This window comes from Lonchura striata, chromosome 11 (assembly GCF_046129695.1).
Source record: "Lonchura striata isolate bLonStr1 chromosome 11, bLonStr1.mat, whole genome shotgun sequence".
In the NCBI taxonomy this organism is placed as follows: Eukaryota; Metazoa; Chordata; class Aves; order Passeriformes; family Estrildidae; genus Lonchura; species Lonchura striata.
This window is the reverse complement of record NC_134613.1, coordinates 9,934,335-9,951,633: the sequence shown is the minus strand read 5'-3', so window position 1 is coordinate 9,951,633 and position 17,299 is coordinate 9,934,335. Positions and strand designations below refer to the sequence as shown.

At 38.1% G+C, this 17,299-nt stretch overlaps 1 protein-coding gene across 1 annotated transcript; it reads right to left on the bottom strand.

The window, feature by feature from the left end:
• Positions 1-612: 612 nt before the first annotated feature.
• LOC110471404 (threonine--tRNA ligase 1, cytoplasmic) lies at positions 613-15,702 on the bottom strand. Its single transcript, XM_021532018.2, has 19 exons — positions 15,444-15,702; positions 14,707-14,793; positions 13,732-13,922; positions 13,094-13,217; positions 11,889-12,010; positions 10,989-11,106; positions 10,275-10,339; positions 9,514-9,592; positions 8,191-8,337; positions 7,454-7,552; positions 6,951-7,117; positions 6,300-6,462; positions 5,548-5,685; positions 5,051-5,128; positions 4,851-4,951; positions 3,653-3,757; positions 2,794-2,866; positions 1,580-1,694; positions 613-1,466 (listed from the first exon to the last, which is right to left on the bottom strand). The coding sequence occupies exons 1-19, from the start codon at positions 15,693-15,695 to the stop codon at positions 1,318-1,320; spliced, it is 2,373 nt and encodes a 790-aa protein (XP_021387693.1). The 5' UTR covers positions 15,696-15,702; the 3' UTR covers positions 613-1,317.
• Positions 15,703-17,299: the final 1,597 nt, after the last annotated feature.

Genomic DNA, 17,299 nt, shown 5'->3' with positions numbered 1-17,299 from the left:
CGCTGCAGGAGAACGAAAGTGATCATCCATTAAAATGCATGTATGTATAAAATAGAGAAATAAAAATCGCCCGGCACTCCCCGTGTTAATTCTGTCAAGTGGAACGGAAAGCTTTCCCATTGCTCCTTCAAGTTTGGTTTTTTCCCCCCTTGTCTTTCAGAAGCGGGAGACAAACACAGATCCACAACCCAAACGAATATAAAACCAAACACAGACTTATTAAACACAGATCTGTGAGTGTGAGGCAAAAGTAAAACATAAGCTTTGTATTTGTGGCAAGTGTAGTTTCTGCTTGATGACTGTGATATTTAAATCACAACTAGAGCTGTATAGCTTAGATAACTGAGCAATACACTTAACTCTAAGCCTGTTAACTAAATAAAAGTAATTAAGTAAAAAAGAAATTAAAATAAAAAAGGTAAAAACGAATCTCTCAAAAAAATAATCTCCAGTTCAAATGCCTGCAATAGCAACTTTAAAAATAATTTCTAAGCAGAAACAAAACAGAAATATGGCCAGTTTCAAGTTCAGCATACTATTTTAAAATTAAAATTGTCCTCTGCTCCTTTTCAGCACTCTACTTCCAGAAAATAAAGTAATTACACACAGAAAGGCTTTTCAAAGTTTTTTTGTTAGTTTTAGTAAAAAGCCAAAACAGCAGAGGAAAAAAAAAACACATCACACAAAATTACAGTAATTCAACCGCATTCTTATCAGCACCACAGCAGCCAGTCATCACACCAACTCCATGAGTGCCTTGTTACACTGAGGCTTCCAACAAAGACTCCATTCATATTCTGTGAACACACAATCTGAAACAACCAAAATATTCACATACCCCCCCCCCCCCAACCCCCCAAATTTTTATTATCATCTGGAGCTAGGAAAAAACCTAATCCAGACTGCTCCTGAGGCACATATGCACTGCCAAGCTCTGGATTCCAGGTCACAGTCAGGTACCTGCTCCGTGACTGAGGGAGCTCAGTCCTCCCAGCAGCATCCCCTGCCCTTCCTGGCTTCCTGATCCCCACCATGGTACAGCCCTGACTTATTTCCACAGCAAACCCACCACACCAGAGCTGTAGGACTTTCTAAATAAGCATTCTGCAATTCAGGCAGATGGGAAACCAATGTGATTGTTAAAGGAGTTGGCAGATGCATCTGTCCTCTCGTGCTTTTCCTGAAGCACCAACAGTGCTCCATTTGCTTATTTTGTGTATCTAGTAACTGAAAATTCTCTCAGATGAGCATCATTGCTGTGCAGGAAGAAAGAAACATTTCACACAGACAGCTAATATTTTTTTCCTAGCAGCAATATCAGAATTCTTCTTCTGCATTTGCAATTTGTGAAGTCTTAAATTTCTTGAGCTTTTCAATAGTAGAAGATACTGAAATCTCTCCATGAACTTTGTTGTCTCTTGTTCGCACATTGACAGCATTATTTGCTTTCTCCTTTTCTCCAACCACTGCAAGACAGCACAAAATATTACACAATCTACATTAGAAAATGAACCTAGAACAAACTTTGTCCAACCTTAGAACTTAAATGATATTCAGAAATGTAGCATGCTGCAATTACCTAAAATGAAGTTATACTGAGCCAGCTGTGCATTTCTAATTTTCTTGTTTAATGTGCAACTTTGATCTAGATCCACATCTGACATAAATCCTGCTTCAAAAAATTGATCACAAACCTAAAAAAAATCCAAAGAAACCAAAATCCTGTTAATATTACTATGTAGTTTACAACATACATTTCTAATGCTGCAATTATTGATCTCTCCCAATAATTAATCCATGCATATGCATAATTTCATTCTTGTGGGTGATAAGGATTTCAGTGAAGTTATCTGAAGAAACCTGCACACACAGCAGCACCCCAGCTGGGAGATAATATAAGATACCATCTATATCAAACATGTGCTATTCTGCTACTGCATGTCAAAAACATGTTCTCAGTCTGAGAAAGGAGAAAGAGGAGAAGGAACAAACACATTTATTCTTGCATTAAAAGGAAAGCATGGGACAGGGGTAAAACCAACCATGGTTCTTAAGTGATGTAGTCAAGAATACCCATGGTGGGAAATGGAAGAAACTGGCTCTGCCTACTTAGAGCTGAGAGTACTGTAATGAAGCATTAGTTATATAAAGTTTGTCTTCTGTGGCAGGCACATTTTTCTCTCTCTCAGGGTTTTTTCATAGAGGAGCACAGAGGAAGGAAAGAGAAAATAATTTCTGCTCCTTGTTTTCCCATGTAGAATGTGTTTAGAGAATTGTTTACTTGGGGTGATTGCTTGATTAGATTTTGGTGAGGATTGTTTGAGCCTGATGGCCAATCCAATCCATCTGTGTCTGGACTCTCAGGAGAGGGTCACAAGTTTGAGTTAGATATGGTACTTAGAAAAAGTAAGTAGTTTTAGTATCTCCTTTAAATAGTATATTAATGTATTATAGTATGGTTATAATAAAGAAATCGTTCAGTCTTCTGAACAAGAGTCAGACATCATCATTTCTTCCCACCGGGTTCACCTACATTTACAATAGTCATCCAGGATGCTTTGGCCTTTCATAATTACAGAAGTATTTACATAATCAAAGAACCCAAAATACTTGAAGTTACATATTGCTTACTCAGACACATACAAATTTTGGACTGAAACTTTTATATTGAAAAATTTACCTCTCCCCCCACACATCTCCAAAGTTATTAAGCATTAACTCCCTGTTCTAGGATGAGCACTGAGGACCTATGAATTCTGCCTGCTGCCAGAAGGAGGCAAGCTGTCCTCTCACCTGCTGGGCGTATTGTTCCGAGGTGGGGCCCACAGGCACAACCATGACCTGCCGTGGAGACAGCCAGAATGGCCTGGCCAGCACAGGACAAACAGGAAACAAAGGTGCATTTTATATTTCCAGTCACAGCCATAGTCATGTTCCACAATAATAATTTCTGTATAGAATTATTTACATTAGCTAAGGATGTTGGATAGTGTTTTAACTCCCTCTTCTCAAGCTCACATAAAATAGCAAAAAGATTCATTCCAGTAAAATGACATATGGGGAAGTTGGACCTTCTATTTTCTTCCCAGATGACTTCACAACTTTAAACAGAATTTTTTCTGCATAATTTTCGCTTTTATCTATAACTTTGCAGTGAAGGTGGACAGTCAGGTAACTGAAAATAAGAATTAACTCTTCCTTAGTAATTTAAATACATTCATGGAGAAATATTTCTAGATCTTACTCAAGATCAAATGATCAATCTTAGAAGTACAAAAATATTTCACATATTACAATTAACTAATGTCTGTGTATACACAAATAATTTCTTACATATACATACATCTGACATCCTGCTGGTACAAAACCACAATTTTTAAGAAAAAAGGAACAAGAATAATGCAGGACTTACACATTCAATTACAATTGAATTGAAATTCCTATTTCTACATTATTTTTTTTTCTGCAGTGTCATGAAATTGTATGGTTATCATACAACTCAGACCAGAAAACTGGACTTTTCTCGCAATCTTACTGATTTTGAGAAAATTGTAGAGATATTATTTTTGCATTATAATATGTGGGATAATAGGAACGCTATGCAGTTTCTACATTGTCAAAGTCTTTTTAGAATTCCATTTGTGCCACATACCATTTCCCTCCATAATTTTCTGCTAGAATAGCTATCATTCTCTCCACAGATCCCAAAATAGCTCTGTGAATAATCACTGGCCTTTTCTTGTCATCGCCATCCTTACTGGAAAAAAAATTGAAGTTTTTGTTTAAAAATAAAATTATCTTAGCTCACACACATGTAATCCTACTAATATTTTTGATTCTACTATTAACAGACAAAATTTAGTTAGTTATACTTATCAAAAGTCTACTGGTTTTATTAAAAACGTACTTCAAGTCCACTGGGCTTTTAAAGAAATTCTAATTCAAAATAATCATGCCTGTAGCTAGTGGCAGAGACACACTCTTAAATTTGAGAAGACACTTGACTGACTCAGCACCATTTTTGTGCATTTTAATATTTTATGTTCATCCTTGCACTGTCTTTCCATTAGGACTTGCTTTTATTTTGTTGCATGGGAACCTACCTTCCCTTACTTTTCATCACTTAAATTACAATCCTGAAATTTAAAATCTGGCTTTTTTAAAAAAAGCCAGTTAATAGTAACATTATCACTTATCATAAAAGCTATGACATCTACTGTAGAATATACCGCAGGACCAAAAAATTACAGATTCTTATTCTATCTTCCCCATCTTCACAATATGCAAAAATCAAACACAGCAAGAAATACAACCCAGAAAATGAGTATTCAAGTCAATATGGCACTAAAATTCATTTACTCAGTGGGCTTAGCTGTAAACCAGCCACAATTTCAGTAAAAGCTGTTTGAACTTGGTTTACGTTCAAAGTTAACTTATTTAATCTGATAAAAATAAAGAACCACTTAGTACAAACATACTTGCTCCTTAGGGCATGTTTGAATTTGTGTCTTCCGAGGAGACACAACGACTAGGCTGAAAAAGAAAACTGACTCAGCTGAGGGGTTTTTAGCATAACTTATGATCAATTGTCTTCCAAACTGGCAGACAAGACAGATAATGAGATTTTCCTGCATTACAATTAAAGTGAGCTATCATTACATTGAGAAAATATCTTCAAGTTCTTGACTCATTCCTCTACCCACTGGGGGTGTTTGCTCTGCCTACCAGCTGATTGATTTACAAGCTGATCATTTGTTAAATGAGCAATATAGCATTAGTACATAATGGGAATTACAGATAATGAAAGCTATTTCATTTTAAAGAGGAAGATACTTAGATTAATCACTCACCCAACATAAGTAAGATTAAACCGAATGGGTAGCTGGAAGTCAAGTTGGATGGTAGCACATTGATGGTACCTACCAATTGCATCTTTGATTTTAATATCAATCTGCAAAGCAAAATTACATAGTTACTAAATATAGTTTGCCTGCAGTACATCTGCATTTCTGTCCATCCCAAAGTTATACTGAAATGCTGAGTCACTAACCTTAGGACCATAAAATGCTCCATCTCCTGGATTCAAATTCCATTGCTCTCCAAAGTTATTCAGGCTGTTTTGAAGTTGCTAATCAAGAGAGAGTAATTAAAAAAGGTATAGAAGGGCCTATCATTACAAGAAATCAAAGCAATTGCCTTCGAAATTCAAAAGGGATCAAAAAACAACCCATATTCCAGCATTTGCTTGTTTAGGATAAACAATCTGTTAATAGTAATTCCTTCTATAAATATTGTGATTAATTAGGAAAAAAAAAGATTAATAGAAATTTAACTAGTTCAAGGTAAGGGGCTAAGTAAGAATCTGAAAGATCTGGTTTTCTACGGAAATTTCAGATTTAATGTGATGTTTTCCTACAAGAATTTCCATCAAGGGCAGTATTTAGCATCTAATTAAAGCAATTTCACCATGCAACATGGAAAAACTCAGTTAAATATCTACCTCTGCAAGTACAAATTCATTTGTTTGTTTGCTTATAAATTAATTACCTTTTCTGCATGATCCCAGATCTCTAAATCGCCAAGATAATTTTCTGGTCTTGTAGAAAGATGTAGTTGAAAGGTAAAGCCAAAGACAGCATACACTGATTTCAAGAAATCAAGACAGTCTTTAATTTCTTCTTCAATCTTAAACATAAAACATATTAAAATAAGCTAAAATTTACTTACATAAAAATGTAATTGAATCAGCTGAATTCCTCATAACAAGAACATAAGAGCCCATTAAATAAGAACAAATTAAAAATCACATCTAAGGAACCCAAATCCATTTAATGGGCAAAGAAAGATCTGAGGTGTTGTGGCTTCAAGGCATGGCAAGAAAAGTGGCATGAGGTTCTGGAGCCAAATTGTATCCTCAATTAAAATACATCAATTTTTAAGTGTAGTTCCACTAAAATCTATGGCATTACTGACAAAATAGAAGTTTTTATTCAGCATTACTATAGAGAACAATGGGATCAACTGCTTTGTTTTTTTTTTTGCAGAGGGAGATGGAAAATGCAACAAATCTTACTTTCTGGGGTTTAGTTGCCCAATGCATCTTTCTAAATAAAATGAAGCACACAGAAAAAAAAACCATCAAAAGCAGCTTTACGCTATACAATGGAAGAATTAAGAGTTTAAATACTTCAGGGATTTTTTTTCTTGTTTACTGTTAGTTTGCACTGGGAGAGGAAAGGGTTTTTCTGGGTTTTTTTTGGTTGACTGGGGGGGATGTGGAAGGTGCTTTTTTTTTTTACCTGTTCCATTGTGCAAAAGATGTGAGCATCATCTTGTTGGAAGCGCCTTACACGAGTCAAGCCACTCAAAGTGCCTGAGAGTTCATTTCGGTGAAGAACTCCAAAATCTGCAAGTCTAAGAGGCAATTCCCTCCAGGATCGGGGACGATGGGCAAACATCAAGCTGAAAGAAACATGGAAGAACCTTCCTTTTTCCTTCTTACAGGAGATTTAAGACAACACAGAAGCTCAGTACAGACAGTAATCACATTTTTAAGTATTTACTCATTCAGGTTGTCTGCATCCTGAAAGACAGGCAAACACACCACTCAATGTACTGCTAAAGATCACTGAGGAAAAAAGCACTGAAAAAGTAAATCAAGACAAGTTAATCCATACCCTTCTTGGACAACCACACCTGATGCCCACCTCTATCCAACAGAATTGGTATTTACTAGTGGTACAGACTAGAATTAGCATGCACAAACCCAGCTCAGTGCAGACTTACTGCAAAGGTCTGCTCTGGGACACTGTCAGAGAAGTTCTCTGGACACACTGGCTTAGCAGTCTATCATAAATATACAGCATGTATTAATATTCCTTTTATTTCTCCTCAGCCCCAAAAAGGATAAATGATATAAAATAAGATGTTTTCCAATTGAGAGTACAAACCAATGTCCTGGACAATTCATGGGTTTAAGGGCAAAGGTTTCCTTCTCAATCTCAAAAGAGAACATATTTTCACTGTAGTGCTGCCAATGTCCTGAAGCTTCCCAGAGTTTACTGTTGAAGACGTTCGGAGATACAACTTCAGTAAAGTTACGCCTGCGATATTCCCCCTATGGAACAAATGCAACATTTACAAGGTGAGAGAGCTTTTGACAAGGAAAAGCTTGATTCTTTTTAACTGTGGCATTATGATGGCAATTTATAGGGACACAATAGGACTACTGCAACATGTAGACTTTGCACAGTTGGAAAAACACAGTTTCACTCTGCCTTATTTTCAAAAAGATGAAATTTGTATAATCCTTATAAAAATTTTGTATATGTTTACATACACAGACACTACTCTTTCTGTGGATAGTTCAGCACTAGGAATGGCCTATCATTTAAGATCAAAAAATGACATTCAAGTTGTTAGGATTATATTAGTAACATCAGTATATACTCACTCGTATGAAATCCACAAGTGTGTTATAAAGAAAGGCACCTCTAGGGAGGAAAAAGCAGCTTCCAGGACTCAAATCATGAAAGAAGAAGAGTTCTTGCTCCTAAGTAAATAAAACCAGAATGCTCTAATAACAATTCAGAGAGAATTGCAAAATGTAACTTTTTTTACACACATCAAGACACTGTTTGCAAAGAAGGAATATTACAGCAGCAACAAGATGATTTATGGTCTGCAAGTTCTCAGCAAGACCAGTTAGTGGATCTGCTTACAAATCTCCAAGAGTTCTTACTCTTGGAGATTTGTAGAAACACTGAATTCCATTGGATTCTTTGACTACATAAACACGCATTTTCCCAAATTTACACCTATTATAAAGAACGACCAAACCATGTTATTTACACAATTTCCAAATAAATTATCTTCTGTGAAAAATAGAGTGGTTTAGGAAGGATCTGCAAAGACTGTACATTAATAGGTCTAAGATTTATATACCTAAACTAAGGGATTAAAGCCATTACTTTCTTCTCAATATTAGTTTAACACTCATATGCAAGTGACAAGCTGAGTTTGTAGAATTAAAATTTTAAAATTCAAGCAACATCAAGAAGCACATAGAACTGGCTCCCCTTAAAACTGTCGAAAAACAACAACAAAAAAAATCAAACCAAAACAAATACAAGGGAAGAGAATGAATTCTATAACAGAATTATAAAAAAAGTAGATAGGGGAATAGTATACCTTTCCAATTTTCCTATGATCCCGGTTTTTGGCTTCTTCCTGGATTTTTTCCCATTCCTTCATCATTTTGTTATCAGGAAAGGATATTCCATATATTCTCTGCAGAGTTTCCATGTCAGATTTTCCTTCCCAGTATGTAGAGGAACTCTGATACACAAAAGCCATACTTTAAGATAATATTACATAACATCAGGGAAAGAGGAATAAACACTAACCTATTCAAACATTATTATATTTTTCCTTGGGAAAAGAAGTCTATGCAGTCCTTCAGCACTTGTTTGTCATACAAGACTTGCAGTGCCTTTTAGTCAGCACACCAATACAGAAGACAAACAGAAGTGACAGGTTAAATTGTATTTTATTCTGCTTAGGTACCTTGTTTTATTCACATCATGGCATATTTTATTATTTCATGTTATGGCTTTTAAAAAGGCTGGACTTGTTTACATTGAAAATATAATGCAGTAGGGAAACAAAAAGGCAAAACAAACCGAACTCTCACAGTTAAATCCAAAAGTTTTAACCCTCTATCCATTTAATCCCTGGAACTCAGGAATTCCATACACTTGTTAGGAAGCCAGCAAAAGCCACAATGATGAATGTTCCAAAAAGGTTACCAAAATTAGGAACTGTGAGTAACTTAAACTACACCATACATCCAAAGGCCTCTGCAAACATTGTCGCTGGCTTCCCTGGAAGCAATGCCATTTTTTAACAGCAGCATTTGCCAAGGTCCACTTTATCTCCTGTACCTGAAAGATACCGTCTGACAAGGTCAAAATACTATTTTCTGACCCAGTATCTTAATGTTAACTTACTGCAGAAGAGAGCATGTACACACCCTGCACTCAGATGTGACAGCTGGTACAGACTAACCAGGACACTTGTCCTGTGCAGTGCTGGTGGGAGACAGGGGCACAGTCCTGCCACAGGAGCTCAGGCACTGCTCTCCTGTGCACAGCAGAATTGGCTCCACAGCTCATGTGGTCACCACCAGCTAGAGTAGTTTTGCAGTGCTCTTCATTAGTCTAAATGTGCATGTTACTACACTAATACTCTGATAAAAAACATGCTGATAACTTTCACTGAGGTACTACTGTCTTAGCCAAGAATTAGTAAATGTCACACACAGATCAATGATCAAAGTCAGTAGTTCTACCTGTACAACAGGAAATGGGAAAGAAATTAAGAATTATTGTACAGTAAGCAAAGAAAACAATACAAAGGACCAATCCTAGTACAGTCAGCCCAGGAAAAATAAATATATAAATAAATCAACTGACAATTTATTTCAGTTTTGATGCACAGTTAATTTAAACTTACCTTAATTATTTTAAGGGCCTTAATTTTTCCAGTGTGTCTCACATGTGGACCCTTGCAGAGATCAATCAATGGACCACATCTATATACCAAAACAAAAAGAGTGTTAACTCCAAGCAATCCAACATTTTTCAATACATTCACTAATGGCACACAAGTTCGTGTTTTGCACATTTAAACATGGTACTAAATATAAATATGCACCATGCAGCAAATTCCGTGCACCTTAATTGTAACTGTGCCTTTTACCTGAAGTGGAATATTCACTCAGTAAATGCTCAGCACACTTGATCCATTTTCAAGAGCATTATAATACACTGCCAATGCATATAGTTCCATACAGGAACTTGTTCAAGTTGGCCAGGAAATTTTAAAGTATGCACATCAAACAGAAAATGATGCTGCCATTTTCCAACCAACTAACATGTAACTGAACAAGCAGGTTTCTCACCCCACACTGAGCTAGTTAGCTTTATCCATTATGCAGCAAGCCAGTGTCAGAGATGGCAACTTATATCAATCAGTCTACTGAAACCAGAGGGAATAAATAAAATCTGAATTTGATATCTGTCCGTAAATTGAGACCTAATCTGTCCAAGCAGACACAGAACATCTCACTCTACGTAAGTAGCAATATTAATTGCAAACTTAATTCCCAATCACCAAGAATTCAGAATTTAGAATAAAAAAAATCCAAATTGTTCTCTCAAATTAAATTAATTAGCTATAAAAATACTTAATACCATTCAAGTATATTTCTTTACCTGTATACTGTGGTAGTTGGTGTCTTCACCTTCTCATTAAGGATACGACACTTGAACTTGTTATACTGTGTGTGGAAGTATGAAAGGTCAGAAACGTCAATAAAATTGATAATAATATTCTCTTTAAAAATTACATTTTAATATTAAATGCACCAGTAAAAGACACTTTTAACTAAAAAAAACCCAAAAGCTTCAAAACAAACAAAAGAAAAAAAATCAAACCACCACCAACAAAAAACCCCATGTATATTTCTCAGAAGAATTCCAAAAGCAGAGGGGAACAAGACAGAATTAACTCCCCTGAGGATGTGTTGATGATTGTGATCACCACCTGAACACCCCAAAGCATTTGTGAAAAGCAATCACACAGCACAGTTAGACTGGTGATATTCACTGAATAAAACAGGATTAGAACTAAAGCCTTTTCTGACCGGTCTTCACAAGTGAGCCAGAAGAAACATATGCCTTTCATTTACTTGTTAATTCAATGAGCTTGAGGTGTGGTTTTTTTTTGAGTACAGAAATGTTTTTCTAAGTGCTTGAAAACATCCTGAACACTAGGGAGGGCATATGGAGAGGGGAAAAAGGATGGTATTGTTTCCCTTTGTTTTACTAAACAGGTACTGTTCTCATGAGTCAGTCACACACAATAGTCCAGAAAAGTTACATTTTAAAAGATCATTGTACCAGATCCACAGCTACTCTAAGACTTACCTTAAACATGTCTAACAGGATCTCCTTTTTGACTTCCAGCCTTTCAAAAGCCTGTTTCTCTTTTATGATATTTTTACAACGGTTCTCTAGTAGTGGGAATTCAGTACTAGATACACTTCTAGATAAAAAGACACAGGCAAAAGAAATATAATTATTTTGAAACTCCCATTTTTCTAATTTGAAAAAAATGGCATGTGTTGTGATTTGTCACAGTATTTTTTCTTAGTTATTTACAATCAGCTCTATTTTCAGACACTAAACCCAGAAACACAGATAGTACCACCCTGAACAAACCCATTGCAATAATTCCTTCGAATGTCTGGAACAGTCTTTGACATGATTAAATGTCTGGAAGACCTACAGCTCAAAATATACGTATGATTTAAGAAAAAAAAAACAAGCCAAGGGGAAAAAAGGGGCTCAACCCAGCCACAGGAGCCAGTTTATCAGCTCATGCAGATTCAGTATTCTCCCTGCCTACAGTAGGATAAAGAAAGACAAAACAGAATTGTAAAGCTGTACACAAGGATTAGAACAGTAGTAAACATCTAGACAAGTTACATGCATTTGTGCCCTTTCTACAAGCAACTATGGGCCCTGGAAACCAAACTTGCTCAAGGAAGCCATCCCCTTTGCCTTACAGGAACTTCAGAAACTTCAACCCAAATGCTCTGCATTTTTTCCACAGATCAGCTTCAACTCTTACAGAGCAGGTGTCTGAACACTACTTCTGAATTTAAATATATACACTCAATCAACTGAATTGTACATACACAAGACTATGTTTCAAATCACATTATTAGAGACAGATTATACTTTTAACATGCAGAAACAAATGAAATAATTGTAGTACTGAGCTTTAATAAGGAGTATTAAAGTTCTAAGGCACTGTAATTTTACCTGTCTTCAATATACATGTCATAATGAAATCCATTCTCAATCGGTGGTCCATAGCATAAGCAGCCCCCAAAATATCCTTCCATGGCCTCTCCAAGAATGTGAGCACTTGAATGCCAATAAACCTGTAAATGAAGTCAAGTGAGCAAACCATGAGGTCAATGGCATTGTGTAACTAAAAAGAAGAAAAAACAAACTAGAGATATCTGCAGATAGGTCACAGACTGGAATCAATGTTGTTCAAATTTTGAGAGAAGTAAAACAACTTTATATTACTCATTTAGAATAATTCAAAATTAAAAGATAATGGCAGATGTAGCACTTAAGGCCCACCATACTTCAGTCTGAAAGAGGATGATTATACCTCTGCACAATTCCTTCAACTTACTTACTGTACCTTGTTTCATTTATAAGGTAATTTCAGTCAAAGTCTATGCACCACTAATCACATCTAAAGCAACGTAGCCAATTAGGTTGCCATTGTTCACATCCAGTACATTTATTAATGGGCCTGTAAACTGCATTACCTGAAATGTCAGAAGAGGGAATCAATAGATCAATACCAGTCTGATGTTCTGACTTCTTATTAATTGAGACTATTTCAGAGCTATTGTTATAAGATAAAGCTTTGACAGGCTCCTGAAATGTCTCCAACAAGCTTAATCCATGAATAATTCTTTCACAAAACTGAAGTCCAATCCTAGTGTATAAAGATAACATAAGCTGCAGACTGAAAAGAAAAATCTCAGTCACATTGCTAAGTATACATATAGTTTAACTGACTATGAAATGTCTACTAAGGATCTAATAAACAGTGCCAGTACAAGGGGGTGTAAATTTTATTTATGACTCAAGTCTAATATTGGACAGTTTTTAGAAAATGGTAGAGACTGCCTCACTCTGCTTTCACTGTCTGATCTTCAAATGCACCAAGCCAAATCACAGACCGTTTCAAGTTAACATACAAATCAAGGCTTTGTGGACAAACTCCTTTGAGAAATAACTTGTTTGTGTAAAAGAGAAGGATGAAAAGAACACAAAGATTTTACTCAGTCTGAGACTATAGGCACTTAGTACCTAATCATAGGAAATACATTACTTGAATAGTTTTGTGGGTTTTTTTAATGTAAGATTTTAAAAGCTTAATGGTGCAATCAATTTTATGTCATTAGTTTCTTTAATCAAGCAGAAACCAGTGTTTTACTCACGGCTTTGGCTTCTTCATTATCAAAGGTGAGCAGCTCTAGAGTACAATCTCCTTCCAGCGGACGGTCCAGATCCCAGAGTTCACCGTTTACTTTGGCTATGACTGCATTTGAAGCCAACACTTGACTAAAGAAACAGAAGAGACAAGAATATTTAGGTTCCAATTTGTAAAAGACTTTAGATTTCTAAACCCCATGAGACCACATGCACATCTTGTAGCATCTGAAGACCATAAACTTTTATTTCTGTGGTCATCTAAAACACTTGCCTACTTTTAAGGTATAGAACCTTAAGGTCTTAAGAGGTTTTGTTCAACACTTTTCAGTGCTGGTGGCCTGGAGGAAAGGCTACTCCTTACAACAAGTTCTACGGATTCAGCTAACTCACAAAACTTCCCATGTCTCTTAATTCCAAGCAGTGCCACAGATGCAATTGGAAGCATTATGATCCCGGCACAGAATCACTGTAACCAGCTGTTTCTACTACATGAAGCTGATGTGCCAATGCTTTCCAAGCAAACCAATTTAAGGGAGCCACCACCCACTGACTGTGAAACATATTTTATATAAGAAGGTAAGAGACAAATGATAGTAACAGTTTTAGCACTACAGAAGTACAACTACTTGAATGTGCAGGTTACCTAATTCCTACAGCTAATTGATATGGTGTGGTTTTCCAAGATTCCCCTTCAACTGTCTCCCCATCTGTCAGAGTAACTTTGATAGATCTGCTCTGGTTGGCTGCTCTGTAAGCTAGCAAAGCATCATGTTCTTTTTTCAGTACTTCATAAAGCTTCAGTCTGTCTTCTATGAAGCTTGGCATACACTGGAGCTGTAACACATAAATTAGATCACACACACATATTTGTGAGACAAGGAGAATAAAAGGATTCACAGTGTTGGTGCATCCCCAGAGGTTCCAACATGTCCAGATTTAACTGTACTAGAATTTACACTAAAATTCAGTAAAACATTTATAAAGAATAATATACAGAATAGTCCCATCCAACTTACTGACTATTTTATAGTGATTTTCTAATTTTCCATGCACTTTCATCAATCTGGGCCTAAATGGGTCTGTGAGCTGGACCTCAGAAAGCAGCTTATACTCCTGACCAATGAAATTTGCATTTGGCAGATGTCCTGGAGAAATCTGGATCACTCCAATAAGCCCTTGCTCCTGCCACTACATTCAAAGCATCAGATTCAAGCCAGACAGTTCACATGAAGGTTCCTGCATTTTAGCTTAAGGTGAATTATTAAGCTCTATTGTATTACAGCAGTGCTGCCAACATCCATTCAGCCATCATGAATGCTTTTTAACTCCTCATGAACCATCACTCTCCTTAGGCACCACAAAACCATGAACTTTATTTTCCAATAACCCAAAGCCTTTTGTTACATAAAATGTAGAGATCTAATAATGTATCAGTAATCCTAATAATGCAAGATTAAGCTCTTGAATAATATGAGGGTTTTTTCCTCTGTGCTATAGCGAGCTTTCATCCCAAAAGCTGGGATTTCAAAATACAGCAAAGTATTTCAGATATGAGCGCCTTTTCTGAAGTTGGCTGAAAACCACTCCTATTACTACGTGGTATTAATGAACCACTTACATCATTCTGGTGTTGGTTCACGGCTTCATCTTCCTTTTTCTTTTTAATTTGATTCGCTGCATCAGCTGGATTTGCACTGGAGACTTTCTGAAAACAGTGATAATACTAAGTAAACCTCTACTATACCTTCAAGTGCTTTTTCCAGCAATCATCAAAACAAACCAAACCAAACCAGTATAATATTGGGCTAAAAAGGCAATTACAGGGAACAAGGTATATCCTCAGTACACAGACTTCTCATGGCACTTCTAAACTGCATCCTTTTGATGTTCTGCAGACACAGCAGTGCTGCTCACCAAGCAAAGTCCTCTCAACACAATTTCCCAAATTTCACTACTACAACTATCACCAGCAAAATCGCCCCAGCGAGGCCGTTGGAGCAGTGAGCAGTCTGTCCAGGGATGCTGTGGATGCCATCCCTGGCAGTGTTCAAGGCCAGGCTGGATGGGGCTCTGATCAGTCTGGTCTAGTGGAAGATGTCCCTGCCCATGGCAGGGGGCTTTAAGGTCCTTCCCAACCCAAACCATTCTATGATTCTGCGAACTCGCCGCCTTGGCGCAAGGGCAGAGACCACTGCCCAGTGCGGGCAGGCACCGCGACAGGCTTCTTCTGCTCCCGGGGCCCGGGCACAGGCGGCTCGGCCCCGTGAGCGCCCCTGTCCCGTCCCTTCCCGCCGGCGGAGGCCCGGCCGGCCCGGGGTCACCGCCCCGCCCCGCCCCGAGCGGCCCCGGCGCTACCTCTCCGCCGGCCGGGGGCTGCGCCGGCGCCGCCCGGCCCAGCTCGGCCGCCAGGCTGCGGCGCAGGTGCAGCAGGCGGTACCGCAGCTTCTCGTTCTCGGCCCGCAGCCGCTGCAGCTCGGGGCTGGCGCTGCCGGGGCACTGCAGCTCCTGCGGCTCCTTCAGCCGGCCGACCTCCGCCGCCAGCCAGCGCAGCTCCCGCTCCTGCCGCGACAGCCGGAGCTCCGCCGCCTCGGCCGCCGCCGCCGCCATGTTGGCCCCGGCGCGCTCCGCCCGCCCCGCCCCGCCCCGCCCCGCCCCGCCCCGCCCCGGCCCCGCCCCGCCCGGCCCGGCCCGGCCCGGCCCTCCCGCTGCCGCCGGAGCCCGCCCGGCGTCCCTGCCGGGCGTTCCTTTTCCCATCGCCCCTTCTGCTCATTGAGCAATCCGCTTTTTGGAGCACCTGCTGCTGTGCCGGGGATTCATCAGCCTACCTGAGGCCGGTGAGCAGCTGGGAAGTGTCGATATCTACAGAATCAGTTGGGGTGGAAAAGACCTCTGAGATCATCGAGTCCAGCCTATGACCGAGGACCGTCAAGTGGACTATGGCTTCATGTGCCACATTCAGTCTTTCCTTGAACGCTTTATTAAACAATGTCAGTGTTAAAACGTGTTGGTCAGATTGCATTCTTATTTGACTTCAATGTCAAATGAACACTGCCGGAGGTTATTTGTAGTAGATGCTTCCTGGCTGACACACTTTCTTATTAAATCAGGCTGATTGAAACTATTCAGCATCTTAGCACAAATTGCAGAACTTAGCACGAAGGTAAATAATTTGAAGAGGGTTGAGTTGCCAGATGTTAGGACTCAGAGCTTGGGAGAATTGTACAATTCCTATTGCACAGCCCAACAGTCTGCTGCATCATTTACAGGTCATTGCAGTTAAATACCTCAGTTCTTGACTCTGGGAAAAGAATAGCTCTCCATCACAAATCTTTCATATCCACCATGTACTTCCATGTATCCTTTTGTCTTAAACACTTCCTTGGCATCTTCAATTTATCTAGTTTCCTGCTTTGATTGTACTTCACACTCACTTTTCTGTGTTCAGTTTCTCAACACACATTTTCAAATTTTCACCTTTAATCTATACTCAGACTTTAAAAGCTGTGGGCTTTTATTACCAAATTGGCAATTAGCAAATCAGAATTTTAGCATTTTATTCTTCTATTTACACAGTGGGAAATAACTATATGGTTTGTGAGAAGGTAGAGAGATAAATTTTGTAACTGTGCGCCACTTGATACATTTCCTATATCACCCATTCTTTGTGATTTTAAGACTTTATAAGAACATATTTGAGGTTATAAGAATATATTCTTTTACCAGCAAAAATAATGGGGAGATTTCTGGCTCAAAACTTGTACTCCTTTAGAAGAAAAAAGTAAATTATTCAGTGCATCAAGTCCAAAGACTCTCCTATAGTGTATACTCACAAATTTTAGGTTCATATACCTCAGCAAACTGGTAACAATGCACTGTTTTCATTTGCAACAATTCTTCTTTCCTTTCCTGAAGAGGTGCAACTTGGCAACACCTTTGTCTATCCCTCACTATAGCAAGGATGTGTATCTTTGAGGTTAGATTGGCAGTTGTGAAAGTAAAACATAGTCTATAGCTTCCTTTAGAAATCTATTTTCATTATGAATTTGATAGGTTACTTGCTATTTTAATTTTTAAATTCACTACTGTGCAGAAATAATTAGTCTGCTTAGGATACTGATGACAAGCAGTGTTATCAGCACAATAGAATAAACACAGATTTGTTTTTTAAATTAAACTCTGAGAAATGTATTCAATTTATATCTTCTGTATCT

Coding starts and splice junctions, on each gene's coding strand:
- LOC110471404 (XM_021532018.2), bottom strand. CDS start 15,695: ATGGCGGCGGCGGCGGCCGAGGCGGCGGAGCTCCGGCTGTCGCGGCAG. Junction 11,107..11,888: donor GACATGTATATTGAAGACAG/GTAAAATTACAG, acceptor CTTTTTATCTAG/AAGTGTATCTAGTACTGAAT. Junction 1,467..1,579: donor TCAGTATAACTTCATTTTAG/GTAATTGCAGCA, acceptor GCTGTCTTGCAG/TGGTTGGAGAAAAGGAGAAA.